The sequence below is a fragment of the Arvicanthis niloticus genome, chromosome 17 (assembly GCF_011762505.2).
Source record: "Arvicanthis niloticus isolate mArvNil1 chromosome 17, mArvNil1.pat.X, whole genome shotgun sequence".
Lineage (NCBI taxonomy): Eukaryota > Metazoa > Chordata > Mammalia > Rodentia > Muridae > Arvicanthis > Arvicanthis niloticus.
In genome coordinates this window covers 55,500,977-55,528,962 of record NC_047674.1, presented here as the reverse complement: position 1 = coordinate 55,528,962, position 27,986 = coordinate 55,500,977, and the positions used below count along the sequence as shown (strand labels likewise).

The 27,986-nt window shown below is 48.9% G+C and overlaps 2 protein-coding genes across 2 annotated transcripts in view; one reads left to right on the top strand and one right to left on the bottom strand.

The window, feature by feature from the left end:
- The window catches only part of C17H6orf132 (chromosome 17 C6orf132 homolog), a 38,199-nt gene extending 37,088 nt beyond the window's left edge, over positions 1-1,111 (bottom strand). Inside the window, exon 1 of the mRNA XM_034521697.2 lies at positions 888-1,111. Coding sequence (XP_034377588.1) covers positions 888-1,032 — 145 coding nt within the window. The 5' untranslated portion in view covers positions 1,033-1,111. The remainder of the gene's footprint in view (positions 1-887) is intronic.
- Cimip3 (ciliary microtubule inner protein 3) lies at positions 99-27,986 on the top strand. Its single transcript, XM_034521698.2, is given in 5 exon segments — positions 99-594; positions 597-649; positions 1,043-1,251; positions 4,080-4,167; positions 25,642-27,986. Coding segments are annotated over 5 exon segments (711 nt in total). The 5' UTR covers positions 99-551; the 3' UTR covers positions 25,960-27,986.

Sequence of the window (27,986 nt, the reverse complement as noted above, 5' to 3'; positions counted from 1 at the left end):
ATAAAGGTGATGAGGAAGGCAGGTAAACCGAGGGAATAATTGGTGACACACCCCTGTCTCCCTCTCCAGACACCAGAATCATGGAAGTGAATACCTGTCCCCTATTTCCTCGGGGTTCCCCTCAGTTAAGAGTGTATAAACTGTAGATTGATGAAGAGATAAGGTGTCTCATAGTCAAAGCTGGGGCAGTGCCAATTTATTTCCAGTAGCTTGCAAAGACACACCGCCCTTGAATCAAAGGGTCAGCGCGCGCTCTCCACTGTCCCACCTCTGCCTCTTCAATCTGAGACGGTAGACAACCCAGACCCAAGAAGACCTGGCAAGAGCCTGTGACACGCAGCCCCCTTCCCTTCCCCACCCCCAACAAAACCAAACAAAGTTAATTTGGTGTCTCAAATGGCTGGCAACCTGCTAACAGTGGCGCGTCACTGACTTTGCTTTCTCAAACAGAGCAAAAGACAAGGGCACCCGAGGCAGGCTCTCTGCGGGACAGAGGAAGCGGAAAGGGCTAGGGGCAGATGTCTAGATCTCGGGAATACTTCTGACTCAGAATGCGGATATGCGGTGGGGTGGGAGCCACAGAAAAGACAGCCACACAAACAGAAACCCCACCAACGGTTGTAAAGGGGGCCGGGGCCAGCAGGGGAGGGCGGCAAGTATCTCCGGCCTCGTTTCAGGGGTCCCCTGCACCTCTCTGACTCGGGCTGCCGCGCCTCCTCCCACTTCCCAGCATCTCCTCGGCCACAGGTTCCAACGTGTCCCTGCCCCTGCCCCTGCCAGCCTTCCCAGCGCCCAAGTGACGCCAGAGCCAGGAGGGAAGAGGCGCCACGGGAAACTCTCCCTTGTTTTTTTTTTTTTTTTTCCTCCTCACCCCGGGGTGCACTCACCAAAGTCCCTGGTCCCCTCCTCTTGGGCCTCTTGGGTGAAAATCCAGGGTGGGTTGGTGGCGTAGAGGGACGTGGTGGAGGGGTGGGCATGCTTCTTCCCAAAGAGTTTGCTGAAAGTGCCCTGCATGGTCTGGTTCTTTTTCATGCTGCTGCAGGCCGATCTGTCCCCGAGGGAAGGACCTTCCGTCCCTCGCCCTGTCCTGCCCCAGACTGAACCCCGCAGCGTCTTCCCAGAGGACACTAGCAGGCCATGGCCCCCAGCCGCGCTCCCCGCCCGCGCACCCGGCGACAGGTGGTGCGGGCGCCGCCGCCGCCGCCGCCGCCGCCGCCGCCGCTCGCCTGGAAATGCGAGTTACCTGGACAGGTAAGAGGCTGCCGCCCGGAGCCGGCCCCGCCCCGCCGCCCAACTCCCCGGGCCACATTCCTGCCTCCTTCCACAACAGCCCATTGTTGGCACGGTACGCAGCGCGGAGGACCTCGCCCGGCCCACGCCCTGCCGGGGAGAAGAGCCGCCCCCTGCCGCGGGTTCCCCACGGGCACGCCCAGTCCACCCCCACTTTTTCCTGGACCAGGAAAGGCCCGAGGCGAGTTCCTTGCTTCTGTGAGCCCTTCCTGAGTAGATCAGGATGGACAGTTTAGAAATGACTCTCCTGTCCCAGAAAAAGTACCTGCCTGGCTAAGCTAGCATGGCCCAAAGCATCCCGTGGGCCCTCTGACATGAGGGAGGGAGACTTCGAAACAAGCTCTGCCTGTAAAATAGCAAAAAGATGGCAAGAGGGGTCAGTCTGGTCTACATGGGATGTTACAGGTCAGCTAGAGTTAAGAAATTTCTGAACCATTAGAGAACACAGGAAGAAACTATCCTCATGGTTAGGGCTCCATATATATTAACACACTATTAATATACGAATATAATATTAATATACTAATATATTACATATATAACATATGCAATAAAATATATTTAACATATTGCATATTATAGATTGTGTATATTAGAGAGACCCTGTCATATATGTCATATACATGTATACATGTATATATGTATGTATGTATATATGTATTTATCTGTTGTGGCAGGCTCTCTCTATTATGTATACATTACTGTCCTGAAATTTGTAGACCAGGCTAGCCTTGAACTTATGACTATTCCGCCTCTGTCTCCCAAGTTTAATCCAAGGGATTAAATGCTTGGACCACTACGCCCACCTTAATGTATTTTTAATGAACTAATCTTTTATTTAGTCTTTTGTTTTGGCAACTGCATACATAAAACAATGTATCCTGAGCACATCCATGCAAACTCTCTCTCTTCCACACTCCCTAATACCCTCTTCCCTTTCTCTTCCCCATCCCCCCCTCCGCCTCCCCTTTTCTTTTCCCCTCTCTTTACTGGGTCTAGTTAGTGCTGCCCATCAGAAAGCTGACTGATCTCACTGGCCTGATCCTGTGTGGATAACCACAATGGAGTCAGTTTCAGAACACAATGGCCACATCATGCCCTGAACACAGCATTGGAAAATCTGGAATTTCATAGACACAAGATTCTTCTTTCCTGGAATATTTTTTTTGAGATGAGATCTTACTCTGTAGCTCTAGCTGGCATGAAACTCTCTACATAGACGGAGCTGGCTTTGAAATCATAGAGATCTGCCTGCCTTTGCTCCCGAGTGCTGGGATTAAAGGTGTGCTGCATGCCCGACTAGGAATGTAATTTTCAAAAACCAGATTTGGGCGGGGGAGGGGCTGAAGAGATGGCTCAGAAATAACGGGCACTGGCTGTTCTTTCAGAGGGCCTAAGTTCAGTTCTCAGCACCCACATGGCAGTGGACAATGATCTGTAATTCCGGTTACAGGGGCTTAGATGTCACCTTCTGGCTTCTGTGTGCATTGCATACATGCAGGCGAATATTCATATACATAAAATTTAAAAATATATCTTTTTGAGACAGGGCCTTACTGTATAGCTGTGGTTGGCCTTGGGCTCACAGAGGCCGACCTGCCTCTGCCTCCAGAATTCTGGGATTAAAGGCATGTGCCACCAGGCTAGGCATAAATAAAACCTTTAAAATTGTTATTATTATATGTGTATTAAGTGTTTCGTCTGCGTGTATACATGTGACCCACACGCTTGCTTGGTGCCCTCAGAGGGTGGTGGGATTTGAACCTAAGTCTTCTGCAAGAACAAGTGTGCTTAACCTCAGAGCCAACTCTCCAACCCCATGAATAAAACCTTTAAAAACATGTTTGGAGCCAGCCTGGTGGTTCAGCCTTGTAATTACAACTATTTAGGCTGAGGCAGGAGGGTGTCAAAGTTCAGAACTGCCTGAGTTACACAGCTAGTTCAAGTTTAACCCAGGCAACTTAGCAAGACTCCATCTCAAAACATTAAAATAAATAAAAAATAAGACAGGGATGCAGCTTAGTGCAAGGCTCTGGGTTCAGGTCTGAGTTGCTCTATATAGCCCAGGCTGGCCTGGAACTCACTGTATAGCCCAGGCTGGCCTCCAACTCACAGAGATTCTTCTGCCTCTGCCTCCCCAGTGCTGGGTTTAAAGGTGTACACTACCATATTTGGCTAATAAATATAATTTTAAAAATTAAAAAGTCAGAAGCAGATGGATCTCTGTGAGTTCAAAGCCAGCCTGGTTTACAGAGTGAGTTCCAGGACAGCCATGGCCATGCAGAGAAACAAACAAAAATGACATTTGGGCTGGAGAGATGGGTCAGCAGTTAAGAGCACTGACTGCTCTTCCAGAGGTCCTGAGTTCAGTTCCCAGCAACCACATGGTGGCTCACAACCATCTGTAATGGAATCTGACGCCTTCTTCTGTCATGCAGACATACATGTAAATAAGAGTATTCACATACATAAATAAATCTTTAAAAAAAAAAACAAATAAACAAAAAACAAAAACAAATCAGTCAACAGTGATGGTGTCTGGCTTCTATATGCACCCAAACACACGTGTACACATATGTACTGCACAAACATACACACAAAGAAATGTGACAGTAACACACAATTATCACGCACTAGCCACTCCATATTAAAATAGTCCTCCCTCAGAGATCACTTACTATTTCAGGTCTTTCCCATATCGCAGCCAAGAGCCACATGTCGCCTCTTCCTCTCCTGTCACTTAAATCTCTCAGGCTAACAGTTTCTTGCCTGTTTGCTTTCCATGATAGTGACATTTCTGAGAAGCCTCATTCAGCTTCAGGAGACGAGGAGAGCCATGCCCTCAGGGCTTGCCACTGTGCAGACATCGCTTTCCAGGTAAACCAGATGGGCAGCGTGGAATCGCACTGGGAAGGAGGATGGAACAGATTAAAAAAAATTTTTTTTTTGTCTCAAAAAAAAAATATTTTTTTTGGGTAGTGATAGGAATAGAACCCAGGACCTCAAACATGCTAGACGTTTTAGCAAAAGGTTCTACACTGAGCTACAATCCCAACCCTGGGATGAGGACCATTTTAAAAGACACTCTTTGGGTACTGAGGGTGTAGCTCAGTGGGCAGAGCGCTTGCCGACCAGACACAAAGCTCTGGGTTCGAGTCCCTGTACCACAGAAATGTAGTTTGGTGGTGCTTGCCCATAAACCCAGCACTCAAGAGGTCGAGGATCAGGGGTTGGGCTCACCCAAGTTCAAGGTCAGCCTGGGCTATATGAGGCCCTGTCTCAAAATAAGCAACAACAAACGCCAGAATGACAATAAAAAAAAAAAAAAAAAAAATCCCCCAAACTCTGTATTCTTCAAATGTTTCTGGTTGGAGACTTGACTGTGGTAAACACCCCACCCACCCCCGCAGCCGCCCTGGGACACAGGGCTCATGACAGACCTTCCAGTGGTCACGTAGTGTGCTGAGAGAAGGAGGCAGGCGTTTTTCTTTGACCTTTTTATCCCATAAGGATCTGGAGATCTCAGCAGGAGGACAGGCCTATATGACCGGAGGTGGCAGACCTCGGATGACTAAGTACAGCGCTGCCGTAGCTGTCACATATAGCAGAAGTTCACAGGACCAGAGGTCAACAGGAGCTGCCTAGTCCAGGAAGGTTTCTAAAAATGGAGACTGGAGCTAGCCTGTGCGGGAAGACACGGATGTCACCAGGACAGAAAAGAGCCCAGCTAGGACAGTGCACAAAGCCATAATCCTTTTACCTTCTTCATTTAAAGCATATATATGTATATATACATATATATATATATATATACATATATATATATTCATTTATTTTCATTTTTTTATGTGTCTGTGTATAACTGATGTGGAAATGCCCACAGATGCCAGAAGAGGGTATCAGCTCTGGACAGGAAGTTCTGAAGCACCAGATGTGGGTACTTTGATCTGGTACGGTCCCTTAAAAGAGCAAAAGAGGCAAGCTACTGACCCCCTTAACATTTTTATTATCTAATCTGTTTACTTGTGCTCCTCTGCATGTATGAGCATGGCGCCTGCCTGTGGAGCTCAGAGGGCAAGTTGCAGAATTCAGGGGTGTGTGTGTGTGTGTGTGTGTGTGTGTGTGTGTGTCACAGGCTTAGCAGCAGGCACCTTTACCTACTGAGCCATCTTTACCGTTTGTCTTTACACCACGGTGTCCCCTGCTAACCAAATGGAAAGCATACAAGGCCCCCCTCTAATCCCACTAGGAACCCCATTAGATCTTGGACATCATCTTGGCCCACCCAAGTGTTCTACACACTCAGGCACAAGGCAGAGGCTTCGACAAGAGGTCTCTCTTGCTCTGGGCAGCTTCTGGGCTTTTAGACCCAGCCCATGGCCTGGCAGAGTCACCAGCCCATGGCTCCAATCATATATAACACCCGTGGAATGCCTAATGCTCTTGAAAGCCATTGTGTGCCCAGCTCTGGACCTCGGAGAAGCCAGATGAATCCAAGACCTGGTTTCTGAGCTTCAGGTACAGGAGGCTGTTTGGGAAAACAGAGCCATGGTGAGATGAACCACAGGAAGATAAATGAGAAAGAGGAGGAGGAAACAGTAAACACAGTGGTCTGGGGTACTAAAGGAGAACGTATCGGAGGTGTCTGCGGGGGGCTTAGAGAGATGGAGTTGGGACTCGGGTATGAAACGTCACAAGGCTAGCCAGAGTATGGAGGGCTCAGAAACCAGGTGAGGGCCTGGAGATGTGGCTCAGTGGATAAAGTGCTTTCTGTGCAAGTGTGTGACCCAAGTTCAGATCACCAGCACCTACACAAAAGCCAGGCACAGTGGTGTGCACTTATAATTCCAGTGCGGGAGGGACGGGAAGGGCAGGGACACGTGGATCCCACAAGCTGGCTAGTCTAGCTGAAATCGCAAGTTCCAGGCTCAGTGAGGGACCCTGTCTCAAAAAAATAAATTGGAGAGTGATTGAGGAAGACATTTAATTAGCCTCTGGCCACTATATAGCAAAGCACACAAGTGTGTGAGCATGCGCACACACACACACCATATTTAAATGAAAAAGGGAGTTGGGTATGATTAAAACACATTGTATACATGAATAAAATCCCCAAAGAATATATAGATAATATATTTAATAGTTAAAATAAGGAAGACACCTGGGATAATCAGAAACAACCAAGTGGCCACCAGGAGGCAGCTGGCTGAATAAATTATGACACATCACACAATGGTAGAATAATGTCAGTCTCCATGAAGGATTCTACATATCGGTAGAACATGTCCCAGTCGTGCAGGAGGCTCAGGGGAGAGGAACAGTTGGGCCCAGGAGTTCAAGTCCAAGTTGAACAGCATGTAAAATACCAACTCGGGAAAGCCTGCTGACTCCTCGGCATCTCTGAGATGAAATGATAACCAACCCTGTGTATCAGCATCCGGCTGTTTGGGGAAGGGGAGAGGGACAGGCAAGTATGGTGTCATTTGCTTTTGTTGGCACAGAGAAACTTTGAAAACATAAATTAAAACCTAGTAAAAGTGTTTGCTGAAGGAGGAGGCAAGTGGGAGGAAGACTTTTCAGAAAGTTAAAGTTAGAAACAGCTGGACAGGGTGGCACACGCCTTTAATCCTAGCACCCGGAGGCAGGGGCGAAATGGGAGGAGCACAGGTTCCAGCCGACATCGTGAGTTCCAGGACAGCTACATAATGTAACCCTGTCTCAAAAATAACAACTGAAATTACAGCAAAGCCGGCTAGGTATTGCACATCCATAATCTCACAATGCACTCGGGATGTGGCGGCAGGAGGATTAGATGTTCAAAGTCAGCCTCAGCTGGGTAACAAGTTTAAGTCCAGCCTGGGCTACACAAGACCCTGCTTCAGTAAACAAATGAATGAATATATAAACAAGTAAATAAATAATCAAATGAATGAATGAATGAATGAATGAATGAAAGCAAGTAGAGATCTTGGTCTAAAAGGGCCGGCAGTTTGTGAACTCCAGTGTCTGAATCCCTTGCTATCTTTTTTTTTTTATTTAAGATTTAAAAATTTTATTTACTTGTGTTTCAGTGCTTTCCCTGTGTGTATGTGCACTGTGTATGTGTCCAGTCCCCTTAGAGATCAGAAGAGAGAGGTTGAGACCCACTATGTGGGTGCTGGGGACTGAACCCAGGTTCTCTGAAAGAGCAACAAGTGTCAAGCCAACTCTCCAGTCCCGATTAGTTCTTTTAAAATTACATATTATTTATTTAGAGGAGGGGTGGTGGTGGCATTCGCAGGCCACGGGGCACAACTGGAGGTCAGAGGACAACTCGCAGGAGGTAGTTTTTTTCCTCCTACCATGTGGGTCCCTGAGATGGAACTTAGGTTGTCAGACCTGGCAGCAAGCGCCTTTATCCGCTGAGCCATCTTCCCTGTCATTACCCAGAGGAGTCTTATTAGGTACACCGCTCTTGGATTAGTTCATCATCTTTCATCTGCAAAACAGGATGTACATTAATGTTTGAGAGGCTGTAGCCGAGAGCAGTGGCTGCCAGATTGCCCCCTCAGGATCCTGAGCTAGGCGGGCAAGGGACACTGGAATCAGAGGGTTGGTTTGTTTTTTTGCACTGCAAAGGAATTTAACCCAAGCCCTCAGGCTTGTTCTCAAGAGTTCTGCCACTGGGCGGCACCTCAGGCTCTAACAGCTGCGTTTTAAGGATGTCCACCCTAACAGCTGTCAGGAAGGTGAATGGGGAGGGCTAGACTGAGGGGCAGAAGGAAGCCACTTAACTGATGAGTGAATCAAACTGGTCACCTGGAGAGGACGAGGGAGGGCTGGGACTTGTGAGCTCACACTGCAAACAGAAGGGCATAATTGCTAGTCTGTGGGAAAACAATGGGCTTGGTCATGATTGGCAGGCGGAGGCAAATGTGCTGAGTCAGCTTCCTCAGCCGGGGATCAGGAGGAAGGCCAGGGGCTACACCTCAAGTTGCTAGGGACACCATCAGGGTGAAGCAGCAAGCCCAGGGCCTGGCACATATGGGACACCCTGAAATGTTTGATCACTTTTTCCCAGAGCTGGTCCCTTTGCATATGGGTGCATCTCGGCTGGGTGTAGAGACAATGAGGCCCCCAGTGCCCTTCGAATACCAGGGGTGTTTGAGGTTGAGGTCTGAGTGTCAGCATATTCTAGGCTGGCTCTCACACCACCTGTCTCCCCTCCACTGCCTTCAGACATGGGGCGGTCTGCAGAAGATCTAGGTTCAATATGGAGAACCCACCTCCAACTTCCAATTTCATCTTGTCAACCCAACAACTATGGAAACTCAGTTTCCCTCAGCAGAGTCAGAGCCTGATTTGGGGCTGAGGATGTGGGTGGCTTGACAGGTAGTGTTTTCCCAGCATGCCTAAGGCCCTGGGTTTAATCCCCAGCATCACAGACAACAGGCATGGTGGAGTACGCTCCTAATTCTAGCACTGGAGAGATTGAGGAGGCAGGAGGACGAGAAATTCTAGGTCATCCTTGGCTACATAGGAAGGAGATGGAGCAGGGCGGGAGCCTGATTCTCTTTCCTGCCTGAACTTAGTCAACTAATAACATCACCGCATGCCTGTTCCTCCAGTAAAAGAAACAGTCAAATAGCAGGCATCCCTTTGACACGGACAAAAACCCATCCTGTAATTAATCTCTGCTCAGCCATTACTCAGCAACCTGTAACCTCCTGGGCCCACTCGGAATGTGAGGTGGGATCTGGCCCAGGAAGTTACTGTTTAACCAGAAACCCCATCCCACTGTGGTAAAGCCTGTGTGCTCTCTGACTGGGAGAGGCTGGTGGAAACATCTTCAGCTCTCTTCTATCCAACCCTGGTCTCTGCAGCTAGATCTCCAGAGCTCCCTCCCACCACCTGATACCCAGATGAGCCTGGCTGCAGGGCAGCGTCTTATTCCCAGGCAGAGGATATCTTATCTCCTGGAGCCCCATGGGGGAGGGGGCCCTGGAAGGGCGCACTTCAACCTACTTCCTCTTTCTTCTGGAGAAGTGTCAGTGCTAAACGGAAGTCTAAACTGCAGACGCCCTCCTGACAGGACCTAGGAATCCTTGCCTAACTGGTGTTGAGCGGTGTGAAGGTCTGGTGTCTGACCTGACCAGAAGGTTTGTGTTTACTGCTGGAAAGACGTTCACATTCCTATTTATTTACACACACACACACACACACACACACACACACACACACACACACACGTACACATATTTGAGATAAAGTCTCTCAGTGCAATGCTAGCCTGGAACTTGTATGTAGACCAGACTCCATACTGGCCTTGAACTCAGAAATCCACTCCCCCCCCCACCCCCCCCGCTGTAATTAAAAATAGATACTACCATATTTTATTTTGCACATGTGCTTGCAGGTGCTGATGGCAGCCAGAGGAGGGAGTCGGATCCCCCTGGAGCTGTAGTCACAGTGTTGTGATCTGCTCAGTACGGGCTCAGGGACCCTGACTCGGTCCCTCGGAAGAGCAGCAAGCACTCTTAGCTGATGGACCAAAGCCCCTTACTTTTCCTTTTTTCCTTTTTTTCCTTGAGCTGTGTTGGTGGAATTCTAAGCATGGCAGGGAGGGGGCTGCTTTTGGGTACTGACTAGATTTGAATCCTGGCTCTCCTACTTCTCAGGACTGTGACCCTGGCCATGCAGTCACCTCTCCAGGCCTTCTTTGGCTCCTGTCACAAGATGCAGGGAGAAAATGGGTTAAGACGCCAGCAGATGCTCGCTCAGCCCAAGTGCCTCTGCCCTCTCCCGAGCCCTAACTTTGGATGCAGAGGTGCTAAACAGAACCAAAGTGTCAGGGAGGAGCCTGCAAGAGAGCAGGGGAGATTCAACAGATCACCCTAAGAAGGAAAATTCCAGCCAGGCCAGTGAGCGGCGTAGAACAGGTGTCCACGAGGTCACCTTGAAGGCCAGGGAGACATACCCACAATCTGAAGGGATGTGTGTACATGTATGCACGTGTGCATGTGTATACTTCAAAAAAAAAAAAAAAAAAAAATAGAGCCGTGCCTGGTCGTGCAGGGCTGTAATTGCAACTGCTCAAGAGAACGAGGCAGGAGGAACAAAGTCAAAGCATATGCAAGCTACAGAATGAGTTCAAGGTCACCCTGGGCAAGTAGGGAGAGCCTATCTCAAAATAGAAAGTTAGGCCAGGAGTGGTGGCACAAGTCTACAATCCCAGCACTTGGGAGGCAGCAGAGGGAAGATCAGGAGTTCAAGGTCATCCTTAGTAAGAGGAGGGGTTCAAGGCCACCCTCAGCTACAATAAGGTGCTGTCTCAAAAAGCCACGGATATAGGTCAGAAGTTGATCATGTAAGGCCTAAGCTTTGATGTGCTGATAAAGTCTGTAGTCCCAATCACCTGGAACTGAGGCAGAAGGATCCCTTGAGTCCAGGCACTCCAGGACAGCCTAGGCAACAAGGAAGCTCAAGATCTTGTCTCAAAAATAAAGAGGGCACCGCAAGATGGTTCAGCTGGTAAAGGTACTTGCTGCCAAGCCAGATGATTTGCATTTGATCCCTGGTACCAACATGGTGGAAGGAGAAAGCAACTCCCACACGCTGTCCTCTGACCCCCACATGGACGCTGTGGTGCATGCACCCTTGCACACACACATCACACACACACACACACACACACACACACACAAATAAGCATGATTAAAAACCAAAACCAAACCTACAATCAAAAGCCAGGTGGTGGTCACACACACCTTTAACTCTAGCACTTCAGAGGCGGAGGCAGGAGGATCTCATGAGTTGGAGGCCAGCCTGATCTGCAGAGTGAGTTCCAGGACAGCCAGGGATATACAGAAAATCTCTCTCTCTTTCTCTCTCTCTCTCTCTCTCTCTCTCTCTCTCTCTCTCTCTCTCTCTCTCAATTGAGGGAAGGACATGAATGCAACGCCATTGCAATGTGGCTTATGTGGAGGGCAGGCATATGGGATCCATCTCTCTAAGCAGAGGGAACATGTGGACACTGTCCCTGCAGGACCTGGAAGAGATCAGAAGTGAAATGCTAGAGGCTCACCCAGAAACTCAGACAGAGCTTCAAACCAGCAGGGATGGATAAAATCTTCAGAAGAAATCAGAGCGCTAAAGCAAACAGCAGAATATGATCTAAAACACACAGCACTGCTTATGTAAATGAACTCTACCCACACAGCAAACACCACCGTGTGTTTTGCAAGAACACAGGAGTAAGAAGATAGTCATTAATGGCTGCCTCTGGCTGACTGGCTGGGTCAGGGATGCTGTTGAGGAAGGGTGCTAAAGATAAACACTGGACCTAGAGTGCCCATATGCTACAGAGCCAAGAGTCTGGGCAATTCAGCCCTCTGTACTTTTAACTGGCAATCAGAAAGAGTAAGTAATTTGCGAGTCACAGAGCAGGTAAGGAAGGGGAGAGAGGATGCTACAGAACCAGGTCTATTAGTGTAAGGCCGTCATCTGTCTCTTTTAACCATCAGCACCTGACAGCAGGCAGGCAGGAGGCCGTGGGAGGCTGCGGGTGGGGTAGATGGTGGCTCTTCCTGTGCTCCAGGTCAGCCCAGAGTCCCGATGACTTTATCTTTCCCAAACACCCACTGAGCATTGTGGAGGATGGACCACAGCCCTTACCTTCCAGGAACTTCTAGGACGAATAAAATGAGGTCCTAAGTCGGAAGCAGGGCTGAGTCAGCATTGTGTACCGTTTACAGAGTGGTAGTGTAAGCCAGCAGCCAGCTGAGCTCCCAGCCCATGGGCCTTACGAGGAGCCAGCTGGATCACGTCTGTTATGACTCAGTAGATGAGGAGTTGAGGCACCTTTTGGCCCCGGCAGTCCTCTTCCAAAATGACGGACGCAAAGGGAAAGAGGAGGGCCACTCGGTGTGTGTTCTCTACGCCTTTTAGGAAAAATGGAGTTTTTTCCTAAAACATACATGCGAATCTACATACATGCGAATCTACAAGAAGGGTGATATTGTAGACATAAAGGGAATGGGACTGTTCAAAATTACAGAATGGTCCGTAAGAGTTAGCACGACAAAACCGGAAGAGTCTACAACGTCACCCAGCATGCCGTGGGCGATTCTGGCCAAGAGCATCAGTGTGCGGGCCGAGCACATTGAACACTCGAAGAGCAGAGACAGCTTCCTGAAGCGGGGGAAGGAGAACGATCAGAAGAAGAAGGAAGCCAAAGAGAAGGGCACCTGGGTTCAGCTGGAGTGCCAGCCTGGGCCACCCAGAGAGCACACTTTGTGAGGACTAACCGGAAAGAGCCTGAGCTGTTGGAACCCATTCCGTACGAGTTCATGGCCTGATGTGAAAAAAAAAAAAAAAAAAAAAAAAAAGAAAGAAATAAAGAAAGAAAAAGAAATAAAGGGATAAAGGACCCAGACTGAAAAAAAAAAAAAGAAAAAAAGAAAAAAAGAGTTGAGGCACAGAGAGGTGAAGCCATTTGTTCGAGTCACGGAACTACGGAACTGGAATTTAGGCCCAGGAAGGGTGAGCCCAGAGGCCATTTATCTATGTATCTATGTACATATGTATGTATGTATGTATGTATGTATGTATCATCTATCTATCTATCTATCTATCTATCTATCTATCTATCTGTTTGGAGCCAGGGTCATAGTATGTAGCCCTTACTAACATGGTCCAGACTGGCCTCAAACTCAGAAATCCACCTGCCTCTACCTCCCGAGTGCTGTGATTACAAACCTGTGCCACCATGCCCAGCCTTATGGAGCTGCTGGGAGGGATGGAGCCTCAGGCCTTGCCTGTGCTAGGCAGGTGCTCTACCACTAAACCCAGCGAAAAATTTGCAAATGAAATAAACGGGGGGGGGGGGGGGCAGGGGGGGAAGGCTTACCTGTCTAGACTTTCCTAAGGGGGATTTCCCTAGCTATTACCACCCACCCAGGACATTTCCGTGTCAGAGTAGCATGGTCTGGGCTAAGGACACTACTGGCAGAGCCTGGCCTAGTTATCATGTAGAGGTCCCCACTTAAGATCTTCCATGTGTGATAGAATGAATGTCCCACCATCAAATGTGTAACATCATGGCACAAAATGGGACCTGGGCCACTCAGAGGGTAGCTGGGACCTGTCTCAGATCACCCAGAACTCTGGGTTTCCAGCCTTTGCCTACTTTGTATAACATGCATTGTTCCCTTCCTCTCTCTCTCTCAAACTTCCTGCCTCACAAGCTCCTCTGAAAGTTTCTTCAGGCCCAGGGCTAAAGCTTAGGCCTTCCCTGTTGGGTCAGAAAGGTTGGCCACTCTGCCAAAGGCTCACCTTCCCATTCTTTCTGACTGAGATTTCAGTATGCTGATTACTGGGGCCTCTTCTTCTGGTGCTCAACCCCTCCCAGTATCCTTGGAAATTAGGGGTTATGACCATCAGGGTATGAGATCTAGGCCCAGCCTACAAGCTATCAGCACCTCCACTTCCAGTTTGCCTCTGGGCCCCAAAGTCCACTACATCACCCACAGTCAGCAGAGGCACGGTGCCAGGAAGAAAACAGAGTCAGGACTAGCTTAAGCAGCCAGGCGGCCGATGGTGAGATGGTGCCAGTCAATCGTGGTGCAAGGGACGTAGGACCTTAATGGGTAGGGACTTTTTTTTTTTTTAACAAAGTTTGTATATATATATATATATATATATATATATATATATTGGTTTTTTGTTTTTGTTTTTTTATTTTATATTTTATTTACATTTCAGATGCCATCCCCTTTCCCCATTTCCCCTCCCTAGAAAACCCCTGTCCCATGCCCCCCCTTTCCTTTTTGCTTTTATACAATTTTTTAAAAATGTTAATCAAAGGATTTCTAAGTTTGGTAATGCTCAATCAGAATCGTAACCCAATACCCAACCTAGATATAAAAACTATCTTTGACTGGTGGAGACCTGTGAATATCTGCCTCCATGCCCCCTCTCTCTTTCTCTCTCTCATCACCTAGCTTCTCCTCTCCTTCATCTTCTCTCCTTACTCCATCTCTTCCTCTCAGTACTCCTTCCCACTTAGCTCCTCCTACATATCACTCTTCCTGTTAAAGTAAAACTTTTCTCTCAAAATACAGTTAGAGCATACTTATTCCTAATTGTACCAGTGAGGTACAAGGTACAAGATAGTCCTAATACCCAGTCCATCATTTTGTTGACTAACCAGAACCTCTGTCATCTCTCCTAACTAAAACACTTACTTTTGATCCTGGCTTTTTTTTTTTTTTTTTTTTTTTTTTTTTTTTTTTTGGCTTTAGAATGAATGTCAGCTGAAAACCATCTACTCAGATCTTTTCTCTCAAAGTAAATAGCCAGGGTTGGCTATGAGACTATGGGTCTTCAACCCCATCAGAAATCCAGAATGACTGAGTTAACTGAAGTTATGGGAAGCACTAAACATAGCTTCTAAAACTTAGCCAATTTATAGAGACTGCTGAACACCTGAAAAGCCCCTATACTACCGAACGTTGGAGCATCAAATCTTCAGCCTTCTGGCCCAGAGTCATCTGACAGACCTTAGTGATGCAGGATTATTAAGGGCTGATTACTCTGTCTAGGCAGATATAATCAGTTGACTATTCTGCAAGTGTGTCCTTTTCTGGACAGTAATTTGTCTGTAGGTGGAAAGAGGCAATTCTTGCCTAGTGGCTGTCACCACACATCTGGAGTAACTCCAAGGATGCTCAATTTCTTCTTAGAATCCACGACAGGAAGCTGTCAGGAGCAGACAGGTCTCTAATCAGAATAAACATTAATATATAAATATTTGTAACGTCAATTCTATGGACTTCTGATGTTTTGAAAGCCAACTATCCATGTAAGGTGACCTGGACTGTTGTCTGTTCACTCCTCTCAGCTATTTCTGAATAAAATATGGGAAACCTCCTAACAATAAACTCAAAGCCATGAATTTGCTATAGTCCCTTAACTCATAGGTTAACCATCCCAAATCAGTTAAAAAAGTTAAAGAAGGTCTGGGTCTAGGCCTTGTATTCCTAAATGTGTTATACAGGCACAATACCATGAAAGTATCAATATTCATCTCACTTTTATATTATATTTATATATTTTTATTTTGTTCTATGTGTGTGAGTGTTTGGCTTACATGTATGTCTGTGTACCGTGTGTGCCTAATGTATCAGGAGGTCTGGAGACAGTGTTATATCACCTGGGCCTGGAGCTACACCTGGTTCTTAGCTGCCATTGTGGGTGCTGGGAATTGAATCCTGGTCCCCTGGAAGAGCAGCCAGTGCTCTGAACTGCTGAACCACCCCTCCAGCCCAAACTTGTTTTTGAAGATGAGATCAAGGCGGACCATTCAACCACCCACCCGTCAGTCCATCAATTAGCTGCCCACACAGTGATTGCTGATGTCTGTGGAGTGATGATTTTGTGCTGATCATTATCCTACCAACTCTGTCCCCATCTGATAGGAAGAGGCCATCCGTCCCTGCACCTCACAGTGGAGGAAAACAAAGCAAAGGGGGGTCAGTGTGTCCAAAGTCACATACAGGAGATGGTGTGGCTCGGATTTAGGTTCAAGGAACCTGGCTCCTGGGCTACGATCTGTTTTCTGTGGAACAACCAGACATCTATTCATCAGCCTCCCGGCCAGCAGTCTACCCCCCCTCCAACCACCCCCCCTCCAACCATCCCCCATGCCCCTTTCAACCACCCCCCTCCAACCATCCCCCATGCCCCTTTCAACCATCCCCCTTTCAACCATCCCCCATCCAACCATCCCCCATGCCCCTTTCAACCACCCCCCTCCAACCATCCCCCATGCCCCTTTCAACCATCCCCCTTTCAACCATCCCCCATCCAACCATCCCCTATGCCCCTTTCAACCATCCCCCCTCCAACCATCCCCCATGCCCCTTTCAACCATCCCCCTTTCAACCATCCCCATCCAACCATCCCCCATCCCCCTTTCAACCATCCCCCTTTCAACCATCCTCCATCCAACCATCCCCCTTTCAACCATCCTCCATCCAACCATCCCCCTTTCAACCATCCTCCATCCAACCATCCCCCTTTCAACCATCCTCCATCCAACCATCCCCCATGCCCCTTTCAACCATCCCCCTTTCAAGCATCCCCCATCCAACCATCCCCCATGCCCCTTTCAACCATCCCCCTTTCAACCATCCTCCATCCAACCATCCCCCATCCCCCTTTCAACCATCCCCCATCCAACCATCTCTTATCCAACCATCCCCTGATCCATCCACCCATCCACCCATCAATCTCCCAGTCTATTCATTTCTTAGCCAGCTGGCTTTCTGTCTGTTTTTGTCGGTCTCTATACCTACCCTCCCATGTCTAGGCTAACAATCCAGCTGTTTGCTCATTTGCGTGTCTACACATTCATCTGTCCATCAACTCACCCACCCTACTCATCCATTTTCTGACCAACAAGTTAGCTAGCTGTCTATCTATTTAACCCTTCCACCCACCAACTCACTCCCTAGTTAACAAGCCAAATGCTGTTCTATCCATCCATCTGTCCCTCAGTTCGTCAATTCATCTATCCAATCAGGAGGGCTGGTCCAGTCTCATCTACCCAGCAACACGTCATCCCCAACTCCTAATCATTTTTTTTTTACCAATCCATCAGTTGTCTTACACCTCTGTAATTTAGAAAGCGGGCAGACAGGTAAGTAAGCAAGAAGGAGGCGGGGATCCAGGCTTACGGAGCGAATTCTACTATCTAGAGAGTTTGAAGCAGGTAGATGAGGGCCTGTCCCTGAGCAAGGGCATTCAGGGCTGGAGAGGTGGCTTGGTGGCTTGCTGACAGGATTCAGCTCCCAGCACCCAAGGGCTGACTTTTAACTACTGTAATTCCAGTTCCAGGGGGCCAACTGCTTTCTTCTGGCCTATTTGGGTACCTGCAGGCATGCATGCGGTATACATACATATACACAGGCAAAAATTTATACACATAAAATAAATAAATCAAAACAACAATCAATCAAACAGAGAGGGTGGGGATGTATTTCCTCTCTGCTAGTGACTTCATATGACACATTGGAGGCCTGCTAGAGACTAGGAATATCTTACCCCACTGTCTATACTGTAAAGGTTCTAGGGGGAACACTGGAGAGGGGAGAGGGCCAGACCCTGAGTCTGTCTCCTTAGGAAGACAGATGAGTTTATGCTGTAAGGAGACATCACAATACCCAAGCCCCTGCACCAGGGCCTCTTGCCTTGGCATCCTCAGTACCCTCCCAAGACACCCCGGGTGCCTCTGGATCCCTAACCACCAGAAGTCCCATTTCACCATCAAAGAAGACACTGGTCAAAGATGTTGAAAGTGAGATGACATCATGGGGTGGGGCTGGGTGGTCCCAGGCCACAGCAATTGAAATGGATTGAAGGGAGACGAGGGTCCTTTCCAGGCTTGCTTGTGTTCCTGGAGCTGGAGCTTGGATTACAAGGCCACACTGAACTTGGTCCTTTCCTTTGGGCCTCTACTGTCTGTCTTCTGTGGGGGCTGGGGATAGAGGAGAAAACTACCACCCAATCCTCTGGTTCCTTTAGACTTGGTTTTTGCAGTGTGCCTTCCAGACTTTTCTGTTACCATCTCCTAGACAAATCTGTAAAGTTACTGCTTAAATCTAGGTACAGGTTGTGTGTGTGTGTGTGTGTGTGTGTGTGTGTGTGTTTTCCTCTCTGTGTGTATATGTGTATGGTGTGTATCTCTGTGTGTGTACCTCTGTGTATATTTGTATGCGTACCTCTGTGTGCATGTGTGCGTGCCTGTGTGTGTATATATGTGTGTGTGTGTGTGTGTGCCTCTGTGAGTGTATGTGTGTGACTCTCTGTGTGTATGTGTATGCCTCTATGTGTATGTGTGTATGCCCCTGTATGTATATGTGTGTGTCTCTGTCTCTGTGTGTGTGCATCTGAGTGTTTGTTTGTGTACGTATATGCATGTATATGTGTGCTTGTGTCTGAGTGTAGTGTGTGTCTGTGTGTGTGTGTGTGTGTACATGCCACGGCATACTTACGGAAGTCGGACAATTTGCTGGAGTTGGTTGTCTCCTTTAACCATGTGAGTACTGGAGATCAAACTCAGGTTGTCAGGCTCAGCTGCAAGCAGCTGTATCTGCTGAGCCATCTCCCTGGCCCTAGCGTCTCTTCTTTACAAGTGTGGGGAATAAGCAAAGAGTATTCCAACACACTCAGAGACTATACACAGTTGGTGGAGGGGGTGTTACAATTTGAACAGGTAGCTAGCCACAGACCCAGGGTCTATCACCCGCTGTCTTTGGAGCCCCCCACCCTCCACTGAGGGCAAGGCGGCATACAGTGGTAAGGTGCTACACTATGCAAAGCCAATCTTATCACTCTGCCCACTGCATTCCAGGACAAGCTGGTGAGGTTGATGGCTATACCGTGACCATTTTGCCTGAAGGTTGCCTGACCTGTAAGGGCGGAGGCAGGCCAGATGTCAGCCTTCAGCCTGGGAAGGCTTGATGTGTTCCACAACACCAGGTGCCCTGGGGTACCCCAGGAGACTCCCAACTGCCTCACCCCAATGGCATTTGCATTTCAACAGGGCACACAGCCAGCTACCAGAAAGTGAGATAGTAAGGAGAGAATCTTGGTCCTGGGCCAGGGCTGGGGATGTAGTCTAGTGGTTAGAGCTCTTGCCTAGAAGAAGTGAGAGAGAGCCTGGGTTTAGTTCATCAGTACTTCAGACTAAGAAAAGGTTCTTGGCTAGTGTGGAATTGGCTTTCCAGGCTGGGATACTCAGGCTTGGGCCAAACCAGGTCATATACCCATGTCCTAACCAGGCCACATACCCATGGGCCTGTGTTCCGAGAAGATCTACCCCGATACCGTGAGAGCTTACCTTACGTAGAAAATCATGCCTTTTCTGTTCTTTAACTTTAATGTGTGTGAATGTGCACTTGCATGGCATACATACACTTGTGTGCACACAGAGGCTAAAGAAACATGTATGGTTTCCTTTTCTGTCACTGCCTACCTTAATCCTTTGAGACAGGGTCTCTTACTGAGCCTGAAGCTAGGCTGGTAACGGTCAGTATCCTGACTCTACCGCCCTAGTGCTGGGTTTACAGGTTTACCTGTGGGCTGCCCTGGCTCTTTTCCTCGGATCTGAACTTAGGTCCCCATATTTGTATAAGTGCACTTCTCCACTGGAGGGAACGTCTCTCAGCTCCAGAGGGCCTTCTCGGTCCAGCCTCAGCCATTCTACATCCTGACAGAGACAAGCACATGCTGACTGACACGTGGCTCTCAAAGGCCTCCTCCCAGGCAGTCCTTCATGGGACATGAAGCAAGGGAGAATTCTATCTGGATCCCACTTTGAGCTCTAACTTGGAAATGGAAGAGGGTTCCAGAAGGAAGGGAGTGGCTGTGAACCTCCTCTGCTTGTCCGTCAAGGTCATTGTACTCTGTAGAACGGGAGGTCTAAGAGACATCTTTGCAGTGTCTTCCTCAAGGCTCTGAAGCAGGTCTCCTCAGCCTTGGCCTTCTTGGTCCTGGGCCGTGGGAATTCTTTGGTGGTGTGGTGCTGTCCTGAGCATGGAGGGGTCTCTCTCTAACCAACCCCATGCCCAGGGTAAGGACATGACAGGGAAGAGCTGGTTAAATAAAAGCAGACAGGACAGTAACCTGGGAAGTATGAAGCCAGGCCCAGCCTCCCTCCAGTGCTGGGTCCTGGGCAGGTAGGTGATGGACGGCCTCAGAGTTAATGTGTATTAGTCACTCAGAGCCTTTCTGGTTTGGCCCCTGGGAGGGGCAGGGCAAGGCTAGGAGGGCATGAGCACTCTCTTCCTTCTTCCTCATCGGCTTCCTTTTCTTTGTTCTCTCTCTCTCTGTCCTTTTTAAAAAACTATTTTAATTTTACATACGTTTGTGTGTTTTTTTTTTTTTCCTGCATGTATATCTGTGTGAGGATGTCAGATCAAACAGTCGAGAGCTGCCATGTAGGTGCTAGGAATTGAACCAGAGTCCTCTGAAGAGTAGCCAGTGCTCTTAATCTCTGAGCCATCTCTCCAGCCCCTCTCTTTCCTTCTATTATTTTATTTATATGAGATGTGTTTCTGTGTGTGTGCTGCATGCACGTAGGTGCTGACAGAGTCTGGAAGAGAGTGTTGGGCAGACCCACTGAAACTGAAGTTACAGGTAACTGTGAGTCATCCAACATGGACGCTAGGAGCTGAACTGAGGGTCCATTGGAAGAAGAGCAAACATTCCTAACTGCTGAGCTGTCTCTCTAGCAGCCTCCTCCCTTTTATTTTTTCTCTTCTTTCTTCCTCTCTTCTTTTTGCTCTACCTTCCCTGAGCCATTTTTTTTGCCAAGTTTCTGTGAGGGCTCATCTCTGCATATGTCAAGGCTCTGAATGTAGCAGCAGCACTCTCTAGAGCAGAGCTGACAAGTGGAGGCCTAGAGCAGGTGTGCTCACAGCAGGTGTGCCTAGAGCAGGTGTGCCTAGAGCAGGTGTGCCTAGAGCAGCTGTACCTAGAGCAGGTGTGCCTAGAGCAGGTGTACCTAGAGCAGCTGTACCTAGAGCAGGTGTACCTAGAGCAGGTGTGCCCAGAGCAGGTGTGCCTAGAGCAGGTGTGCCCAGAGCAGGTGTGCCCACAGCAGGTGTGCCTAGAGCAGGTGTGCCTAGAGCAGCTGTACCTAGAGCAGGTGTGCCCAGAGCAGGTATGACCAGAGCAGCTGTACCTAGAGCAGCTGTACCTAGAGCAGGTGTGCCTAGAGCAGGTGTGCCCAGAGCAGCTGTACCTAGAGCAGCTGTACCTAGAGCAGATGTGCCTAGAGCAGGTGTGCCTAGAGCAGGTGTGCCCAGAGCAGGTGTGCCCAGAGCAGGTGTGCCCAGAGCAGGTGTGCCCAGAGCAGGTGTGCCTAGAGCAGGTGTGCCTAGAGCAGGTGTGCCCAGAGCAGGTGTGCCCAGAGCAGGTGTGCCTAGAGCAGGTGTGCCCAGAGCAGGTGTGCCCAGAGCAGGTGTGCCCAGAGCAGGTATGACCAGAGCAGCTGTACCTAGAGCAGGTGTGCCTAGAGCAGCTGTACCTAGAGCAGGTGTGCCTAGAGCAGGTGTGCCCACAGCAAGTGTGCCCACAGCAGGTGTGCCCAGAGCAGGTGTGCTCACAGCAGGTGTGCCTAGAGCAGGTGTACCCACAGCAAGTGTGCCCACAGCAGGTGTGCCCACAGCAGGTGTGCCCACAGCAGGTGTGCCCAGAGAGCAGGTGGATCCAGGCCCTGGACTGGGGCAGAGATGGAAGGCTGTGTTGGAATTTTAGTTGTTGTGCAAGTCAGTTGTCAGAGTTCTGAAAAATACGGTGTGCTTTGTCACAAACTGTGGAAACTTCAACTGATGGTAGCTTAGATACCCATGAGCCTCTGCTTCAGCATCAGAAAAACCGGGATAGACACTCAGTTGTCTGTTAGGAGCTTTGGCAGAGATGAGTGAAACACGCTTGTTGCTGTGAAGAAACACCATGACTAAGGAAACTTACAGAAGGAAGAGTTTACTGCGTGTATTGTTTTGGAGGATTGGAACCCATGACCATCATGGTGGTCAGTATGGCAGCAGGCAGGCAGGCAGACATGGTGCTGGAGCAGTGGCTGACAGCTTGCATGGGCAGCGGTGGCACATGACTTTAATCCCAGCACTCAGGAGGCAGAGGCAGGAGGATCTCTGTAAATTGAGACCAGCCTTATCTACACAGAGCAAGTTCCAGAAGAGCCTGGGCTACAAAGAGAAACCCTGTCTCAAAACAACAACAACAAAAAAGACAACAGCCATGCGGCAGAGAGAGAGAGAGAGAGAGAGAGAGAGAGAGAGAGAGAGAGAGAGAACTAGAATCGTGTGGGCATTTGAAACCTCAATGTCGCCGGGTGGTGGCACGCCTTTAATCCCAGCACTTGGGAGGCAGAGGCAGGCGATTTCTGAGTTCGAGGCCAGCCTGGTCTACAGAGTGAGTTCCAGGACAGCCAGGGCTACACAGAGAAACCCTGTCTCAACCCCCCCCCCCCCAAAAAAAAGAAACCTCAATGTCCACCCCCCCATAGTGAGATGCCTCCAACAAGGCCACACTTTCCCAATCCTTCTCAAATAGTTCTACCAGCTGGGGTCTATCTCCAGACTGTCTTGACCCAAGTAATGACACAGAGACCTTTTATTAATTATTAAAGCCTCAGCTTCCTTGTTGCCAACTAGCTCATATAATTTAAATTAACCCACTTGCACTAGTCTAAATCCTGCTGCATGGCTCGTTAGCTCTCCCCAGTGCCAGCATCTGTTTCCTCCTTCACATCTGGCTAGCAAATCCCGTCACACCTGATTTCTTTCCCAGAGTTCCCATTTCTGCCCAGAAGTTCCGTCTCTTTTCTCCTGCTTTGCTGTAGGCCAGTCATCTCTTTATTAAAGGATTTGGGAGGAGATAGAGAAGACGTTTACAGAACACCCAGGCAAGTGATGCTTCATACAGATAACCAAGTCTTGTTCTCAACTCTCAGTCCTACAAAAGTCAGCATTTGAATAATACAAAGGCAACTTTTACACAGATTATCCCAACTAAGGACCAAGTAGTCCGACATTTGAGCTACTGGGGGCTATTCTCATTCAAACCACTGCAGTAGAAGCTTGATTCTGTCAGCAAAACACATTATCTGCCCTCCTATGGGGCTTCTGTCAGCTCCCTAGCCATTCTGAAGCACCTGCCTCTGTCATCCCTGGTCCCAGCCTCCAGGGGCCAAGAGGTCAAGATGCCAAGTCTCAGGTTGCAAGCTGAAGGAGGAGGTCACAGCGGTTTCAGAAGTCTCAGAATGATGACTCCTCTTGCTTTTTTGTTTTCTGAGGAAGTATCTTGTGCATCCTGGGGCTTTGAACTCACTATATAGTTGAGGATGGCCTGGGCCCTCATATTCCTACCTTTGTCCTCAGAAGAGCAACAAATGTTCTTAACCATTGAGTCATCTTTCCAGGCCCAGTTTGCAACTTTCTAAAGTTGTGTGTACCTATTTTAGTCCCTCCTGGCAAAGGACACCATCTTGGAAATTAGGATCCGAGTCTGGGTGCTCACCACACAACAGAGGAGTCAAGTCATAAGACAAGGTGTTGAGGGAAGGAGGGTGATTTTATTCAAGCAACTGGCTCAAGGAGAAGATAGAGGACTCACGTCCGAGTCTCATCTTGCTGGGAGGTTGACCTGGGGGATGGTTTATGGAGTGGTTGGAGAGTGTCTGACCACAGTGAGAGATGCCTGGACACCTTCTCATGGAGGGCTGGCCAGTGGTAATTCACAGCCATGTACAGGGATACTTTTCATTTCTGCCAATATTAAGGACAGGAATGCCGGGCAGTGGTGGCGCACGCCTTTAATCCCAGTACTTGGGAGACAGAGGCAGGTGGATTTCTGAATTTGAGGCCAGCCTGGTCTACAGAGTGAGTTCCAGGACAGCCAGGGCTACACAGAGAAACCCTGTCTCAAAACAAAACAAAACAAGAACAGGGATTATTTTCTCAAGCTCTTCTTGCCTCCTATTCCTTTGCCCACATGCAGATTGGCTAGAGGGGCCATTTACCCAGAGATCCTCTGTCTGTCCAAACTTAAGAACATGAAAGAAAATATCTTTCCTCTGATGTCTATGGAAGACAATGTTAAGTGATGTGACGGGGTCGGCCAAAGAACCAGCTGAGCGTTGGAAGTGGCACAGATCACGATAGGATGGGGCTGGAGCAGGCTTGAACAACACTGCCTGAAGAGGAAGGCTGTCAGGAGCGCTCCCTGCCTGGGGAACACAGGAAGACTTTCAAAAATGAGGAACGAGGTCCCATGCTGCCATGTGTTGCCTGAGAAAATAATTTTGTAAATCAGATGCCAAGGTTCTATTTGACTTGAGCCCCCAGCTGCTGTAGGAGGGCTCCACCCTCCTTAACCCCATTATCTTTCTGGCTTCTTTTTATAGCTCTGAGGCTGGGGAGAGAGAGAAAATGGGTGGTAGTCAAAGTCCCAGAGACAGAATCCAATATCCTAACCTACATGCTGGTGGATGGTCACTCACAGGCAGCCCCAGCATTCGATTGTATTATCATGACTCTGAAAGCCCCCGAGAAAGAAGGAACTTGAGATCTAGAGACGAGGATCAGGAATCCCAGGCCATGATTGGGCTACCCCAATGAGCTTGAGGCCAGCCTGGGCTATATGAGAATTCCTCTCAGGGCAAAACCCAAACAAAACCCACAAAGAAACACATAAAAAGAAACAGACGTCTCATTCTTGGGAGATGGCATGGTATTGTCACGAACATGGTGGTCCTGTCATAGAACACTCAAGACATGGGCTAGCCGAGGGTAAATGAATGCCAGGACAGTGGGAATTACACATCAGTGGGGAGACTCTTAGCAGTGGGGAGCCCTGTCAGCCAAGAGCAGAGGTTAGGGGGGGCGGGCATAGGTAGGCAAGGCACAGCTGTAACAATGGGAGGTTCTAAGAACCAGCAGCTTGGAAGGTGGGGCGCCCTCTACTAGAATTCAGTTGAGGTGAACCCACATTTCCACATCACTCTCTAAATGCTTCGGTTTGGAGCAAAGAAACAGGATTTGAGGAGCTTCTATGTTCCAGGTAAGGGCCTTCTTAAAGACAGGAAGCAGGAGAGCTCGTTCTGGCCTGCACTGATTGGATGCTGGAATGATTTGGTGGTAGCCAAAACAAAGGCGAGCGGGACTGGAAACAGAAGCAGACCGGTGTAGACCACCCGTCTACACAGGGTGGGTGACAGAACACAGGATGGGTCCAGGGATGGGAAGGGCTGGATAGTTGGTGCCACATTAAACATCTTGCATTCTAGAATAGATACTTTGGGATTTTTTTTCCAGACACACACACACACACATGATCACATGGCTATGAATACCAAAAGTGAACTTCGGGGTGAATGGAAAAGGCAAGAGTTTGAAGGGAGAGTGACCCCAAAGGTCACTGGGGTGGCTCTTCAGGAGAAAGAGGATAAAGGCATGCTAGTGTCAGGAGCTGGGGAGCACTGCACCAGAGGCCATGGGGAGGAGGGATGAGAGGCAGAACAGCATTGAAGTCGACACCCAGGTTCCCTGCCTTCTGGGCTGGCAGGTGTTGCTGTTAATTAGGCAGAAGTCCACAAGCAAGGCCTAGGGGGAGGGGCTTGAAGGCTGTCCCCTGGATGTTCTAGCATCTTGGGCAGCTGAGCTGGGGACTCTGTATCGTGCCCCATTCTCCTTCCTGCCTTGGCTCTAGTGATTGAAACGTCAAAGCCTGGTGCCCCAGCGTTTAAAGGCCCTGCCAACTTTCTCCTTCCTTTTCTCTTCTTAGGATTCACAGAAATCCTTACTCCTCAGTCATGGGGAAAAGATGACATCAGGCAAAAAGACGCCGCTGTCCCAGAAATGGAAGCAGGACCGAGTGCAGTCTCTGGAGGCAGACTACATACCGGTGGTGGTGGATCCTCGGGGACAGAACCCGGACACTAGCATCAGGTTCCGTTTCTACAAGTCACAGTACTCCAACTCCCTAACTCCCTTCTACACCCTGCAGAAGCCCACCTGTGGCTACCTGTACCGAAGAGAAACCGACCACACCCGCAAACGCTTTGATGTCCCTCCAGCAAACCTGATCTTGTGGCGCAGCTAGGTCCATGGCATCTGGAAGTCCCCCCCCTGCACCTTTATCCTATGGTCCTGGGTCCCAGAGGGAGATATCATTCATGCCTGGAGAAGCGGTGCATACCTGGGCTAGCTGGGTATGCAGTGACAGCTGAGGGAGGCCTCTTTTCAATAGCAATAAACTTTGTCCTTTTTTTTTCTGGCACCTAAATGGATAGGGCTGCCACCTGGTGAGTTTATCCAGAAGGGCCTGAAGAACTGAAAGGGTTTCCTCTTAGTCCCTCTGCCCCAAGAATGTGCTTCTCCCAGGGCCCAATGTCAGTGCTGACCTCAGTATTCCCCTAGGCCACACTTGGCAATGCTTCCCAAAGCTAAAACCCTCTTGTCTTACCTGTCAAGGATCAGAGTAGACCACATTCATGGTCTACTGAGGGGCCATGCATGCTAGACAAGCCTGCTACTAATTCAGCTATGTTCTTAATTGTTTCTGGCTTTTTTTGTTGTTGTTTTTTTGGGGGTGGTGGTGGTGGACAGAGTCTCTCTATGTAGTCCTGGCTGTCCTGGAACTCATTATGTAGACAAGGCTGGCAAGGCTGGCCTCGGACTCAGAGATCTGCAGACCTCTGTTTCCTGAGTGCTTAGATTAAAGGTGCTCACCACCAAGTTAGGCTTATTGTTTCTGGGTTGGTTTTTGTTTTTGTATACTGTCGCAATCTTCAGACACACCAGAAGAGGGCATCAGATCCCATTACAGATGGCTATGAGCTACCGTGTAGTTGCTGGGAGTTGAACTCAGGACCTCTGGAAGAGCAGTCAGTGCTCTTTACCTCTGGGCCATCTCTCCATCTCCCCGTTTGTCTTTTGTTTGTTTTGTTTTGTTTTTCGAGACAAGGTTTCTCTGTGTAGCCCTGGCTGTCCTGGAACTCACTCTGTAGACCAGGCTGGCCTCGAACTCAGAAATCGCCTGCCTCTGCCTCCCAAGTGCTGGGACTAAAGGCGTGCTCCCCGTCTGTCTTGTTGTTTGCATTGTTTGCTGCAGGCGAGCTCCACAAGCCTCTCAGGTTTCTGACTTTTTGAGACAAGAGACAACTTTTTGAGACAAGCTGGCAACACGTGCTGCCAGCTCTTACCGTGGGCACTCCTTCAGCCTACTAACTGTGGCTCATTCTACCAGTCTGTCCTTTGTTCCCCACTTGAGAGGGTCCTCCCGTCCTCCCCAGACTGTACCCCCTCTCCAGACTGGGGCCTCTTTGCTAATTCGGCAGCATAGCTTTTAACCAGGTCACAGGGGCAGAGGCCTAGGATGCCTATTCTCCAGCCTACACAGGGTATCTGGCGCTGCACACCTTTAATCCCAGCACTCAGGCAGAGAGACAGAGGCAAGGCAGGTTGATATCTATGAGTTCTAAGGCTACCTGGTCTATGTCAAGTTCCAGATTGACCAGGGATACACAGCAAGACTCTGTCTCAAAAAGAAAAAAAACAAAAAAACAAAAAACAAAATTACCAACTACCCCCCATTTGTGTAGCTCATTTTCTTTTGCACGAGCTTTTGACCAATCCCATTTTATGACCCCCACATCTTGCATCACAGACTTGACTCCAGGGGTCCTGGCTCACTCCCTTTTTGAGCCTGAGACCTCTGTGGCTAGGATTAGATCTGTGTTTGAACCTTTCTTTTCTCCCCGGGATGCAGTGGGGTGGAGTGTGTTAATCCCAGCATTAACAGGTTGTTCAGGATTCTCCTCTCCACTCTAATAAATCACTATTTTTTGCCAGACCCCTTTCAACCTGCCCCTTTGAGGTGGGGTTTTATCTTGTAGCCCAGGCTGACCTGGATCTTGCTGTGGCCCATACTGGACTGGAAGTTGCTATCCTCCTGCCTCAGCCTCTCCTGAGTGCTGAGATTACAGGCATACACCATTATGTTCATCTTGTCTACCACCTGCCTTAATCTCTTGGGACTTGTATTTTTTAAAAAAAATCATTTGTTGCTATTTTGATGGAGTTTGGAGAAGCGTCAGAGATAAGTGCTGTGTTCAGGCTGTGTAAAAT